Here is a 3470-nt window from a genome sequence, read left to right as displayed (position 1 = left end):
TTTGAGCGCATTGAGACTTCGGTGAAATGCTCTATATCAAGTCCCACTACATTACTTAACCGTTGTCATTAAATCGAAAGTTCCCTGTTATTGACATACACTATGATTACGATTCGTCTGCCTGAAAATGTTTTGAATATATTTACTTTCTTATAATTACCCGAAGCAGATATCGTCAGATGAATCTGAATCGTCTGGTCTGTTGCTGCTTCTCGCTGCCGTCTGCTCACCTGCGTGCAGAAAAAACAAGTTGCGTAATATCATTTAGCATCATATTAATGACATTCGACTACCAACTACATTGATAATGGCATTACTTTTTAAAGCTGATGTGCGTACAAAATAAATGTGATTATACCTTTCTTCCTTTTAGAAAATGTGTCTTTCCTTTTAGATGTACCTAATCCATCTGAAAAATAAAAGAAGTGGGCTTTGAATTATACAAATCTCAATATTTTTTCCATGTATATTTTTGAGTATTGGTTAAGATGATAATAAATATGATAATGATAAAATGATGATGATAATAATATTCCCGTCGGGGGTCAAAGATCAGAGCCGTTTGGATCGCAACTTGTATTAAAGTCTAAAAGGCTAGTAATGAACTTCAAACTCGTACTCCGTGAAAATCTCTATATGCTATTTTTAATTGTTTTACAAAAATGTTTATTATAGAAAATAAATTGTATAGTGGGTACATCTTCGACTATCTTTAAAATGTGGACCTTGTCGTATATGGGATGATGTGTGTTGGAGGGAAAATGCGTAGGCCTACGTACCCAATGCATCTGGATCGTCTGGTCTGCTGATGCTGCTCGCTCTCGATTGCTCACCTGTGTGCAGAAAAACAAGTCACATCATGTTATAATCGGTACATTCTCAACTATAAATGTGGACCTTTTCTTATTTGGGATGGTGTTGGGGTGGGTGCGTACGCACCCATCGCGCTCCTTGTGACGATAACGACGATGATATTAATATTAATAATAACATGTTTTTACTTTAGATATAACCTATCTGAAACAACAGCAATGTATTTGAATTCAACTAATCTCGTAGGGATACACCCGATTTGTAACTTTTATAAACATAATTGACCTTAAGACTTTGTAGATGGTTTTTAAACAGAAAAAATGTAAATACATGAATATTCATTGTACAAGTGTCATTTTTTAAATATCAAAAATAATATAAATAAGCCAAGGAAGAACAATGTCTTCAAATTGACGGTATACAGAACAGGTATAGCTATATAATTGCCTTTTTCTGAAATACTTGGGACCGATACAGATAATTAAGAATGTACTTTAAAAGCAGCGACATCGACAATAATAACTATAAATCCTCCAGACGTAAATTTGAATTAGACATATTTTCATGAATGCTTTATTGAATAACAATACTGTAAGGGCTTATTTATAAGAACTATAACGACAACAATAATACTAAGAAATATAGTTATATTATTAATATTTATTAATAATATTTAATATTTAATAATAATAATAATGATGATGATGATGATAAAGATGATAAGTATAATGATGATGTTGATAATGAAAATGATGATGATGTTGTTGATGATGATGAAGATTCTGTTGATAATGTGATTATACGGTACCTTTTCTCTTTCTAGAAGATGTACGCAACCCATCTGAAATGGAAGAAAACATGTGTGTATTTGAATTAAACTAATCTCGTGTAAAATATTTTAGATATTTTACCATGAGATGAAACTTGTTTGTAAAATTTATAAACATAGGCCTATATAAAATTGTGAGAATTTACCTGTCAAACAGAAAACAAGTGTAAATGCATATATTCATTGAACAAATGTAATTTTTTTTAAACATTAAAGAAGTAGCCCAAAGAAATAATAATGTTTTCACATTAAGTATCGAGAATTACTGAATGATTCTATCTTTTTTCAAAAAAATATTTTGGGCCTGTGCAAATAATCTTTAATAAAACAATAATGACAATAATAACAACAACAGTAACAATTTCTCCCAATGTAGATTTAATTTACGAATACTTTATTTAACAAAATAGTAGGTCTTTTTTGAAAAAAACATTATTAACAACAATAACAAGAATAATACTAATAACATATGATAAATTATCAATATTTACTAATAATGATAATCATAATAACAATTATTATTATTAATAATAATCATAATAATGATTACAATAATATATTTTTGATATCAATAATGAAAATAATAATGAATATCATAATAATTATATAGTATAGCTGTAATTTTTTACACATATACTTGACTCAAATGTAGTTATTGTCTATTCCATCACGATAATATCAATTCCATTTATAAATATATAATAATTGGTGTGATAAGAAGGTCTGAAAAAAGTTGTGCTGCCCCCAAGTAGAGTGACAATTAGAAATCAGAGTCGGTTAGTCAGGAATTTCAAGGTTTATAGCACTCACCATATTGGGCTATATTTCGGGTGAAAATCTTTGGGATAAAAATCTATATTTTAAATATCACAATATTTATAATGAAAATCACAGCTATAAATGTGCCATTTACGTAATAGTAGAAGTATTTTGGGCCTTCTTGGGAGGGGGATATTTTCAATGAAAAAGCGACCATTTTTGGGTCCGTTTGGCCTAGGTGAGAGACAAAAGTTTTGGCCTTCTAATATAATGAACATACTTACTTAGAAAGATATCTTTTGCCGTTGGGTTAAGAAGATCCCCAAACTTTTTTATTTTGTCTTGCTTATCTTCCAACCGCTTGTATGTCTCCAAAAAGAATACTAGATCCCAGATGTTTTTAAATTCACTATAATCTTGTTGGTAGCTGTTAGCCAAGGACTGTAATTCATCTTCTTTTACTGCTCTCAATGCTTTGAACAAATTCTTTCGATATAGTGTTAATTCCTTACGATCAGTGATTGGGACATAATGTCTTTGAATAGCTTTTTTATACGCATTTACATGAGATATTGCAGGCTTCTCTTTTGTCAGTTCAGCAATTTCTGACAAAAGATCTACATTATTATAAGATATTTCATCTTGGTCCGCTAGTTTATTAAATAGGCCAATTAAATCAATGTTACTACGTGATAACTCTGCTAATACTATGTGATCATATAAGAGACACCGCAACCAACGGACTCTTATTCCAGAAAAGTATCCACTAAGTTTTACGAGGAAGTCTCTAAATTTTTCTTCCATACGCTGTGTTTTTGGCATTCTGGTCCTGCAAAAAAATATTATTTGATAAGCCTATATAATAAAAATAATAATAATACACCTTTCTGAACGTATACGTTTCTGCATTGGGGGCTCAGGTTTGTTGTATTGATGGTTGCCTGGCCTACTTAAGTAAGTGTTGTCCAAATGCTATGATTCTATTTCTAACTGTTTACTTACATTAACACTTCACAGGGGCGGATCCAGAAATGTCCAAAAGGGGGGGCCGGAAGGGGGGGCCGAAAGT

General features: G+C 31.1%; 1 protein-coding gene across 1 annotated transcript in view; it reads right to left on the bottom strand.

The window, feature by feature from the left end:
• Nucleotides 1-87: 87 nt before the first annotated feature.
• LOC117123429 overlaps nt 88-3470 on the bottom strand; it is a 4502-nt gene continuing 1119 nt past the window's right edge. The window contains exons 2-6 of the mRNA XM_033269335.1: nt 2686-3230; nt 1622-1654; nt 780-833; nt 359-409; nt 88-230 (exon numbers count right to left, since the gene is read on the bottom strand). Of these exons, the coding sequence (XP_033125226.1) occupies nt 157-230; nt 359-409; nt 780-833; nt 1622-1654; nt 2686-3223 (750 nt within the window). The 5' untranslated portion in view covers nt 3224-3230 and the 3' untranslated portion in view covers nt 88-156. The remainder of the gene's footprint in view (nt 231-358; nt 410-779; nt 834-1621; nt 1655-2685; nt 3231-3470) is intronic.

This window comes from Anneissia japonica, unplaced genomic scaffold (genome assembly GCF_011630105.1).
Source record: "Anneissia japonica isolate Jap-2015-1 unplaced genomic scaffold, ASM1163010v1 scaffold73347_len7926_cov92, whole genome shotgun sequence".
In the NCBI taxonomy this organism is placed as follows: Eukaryota; Metazoa; Echinodermata; class Crinoidea; order Comatulida; family Comatulidae; genus Anneissia; species Anneissia japonica.
This window is presented reverse-complemented; position numbering and strand designations above follow the sequence as displayed.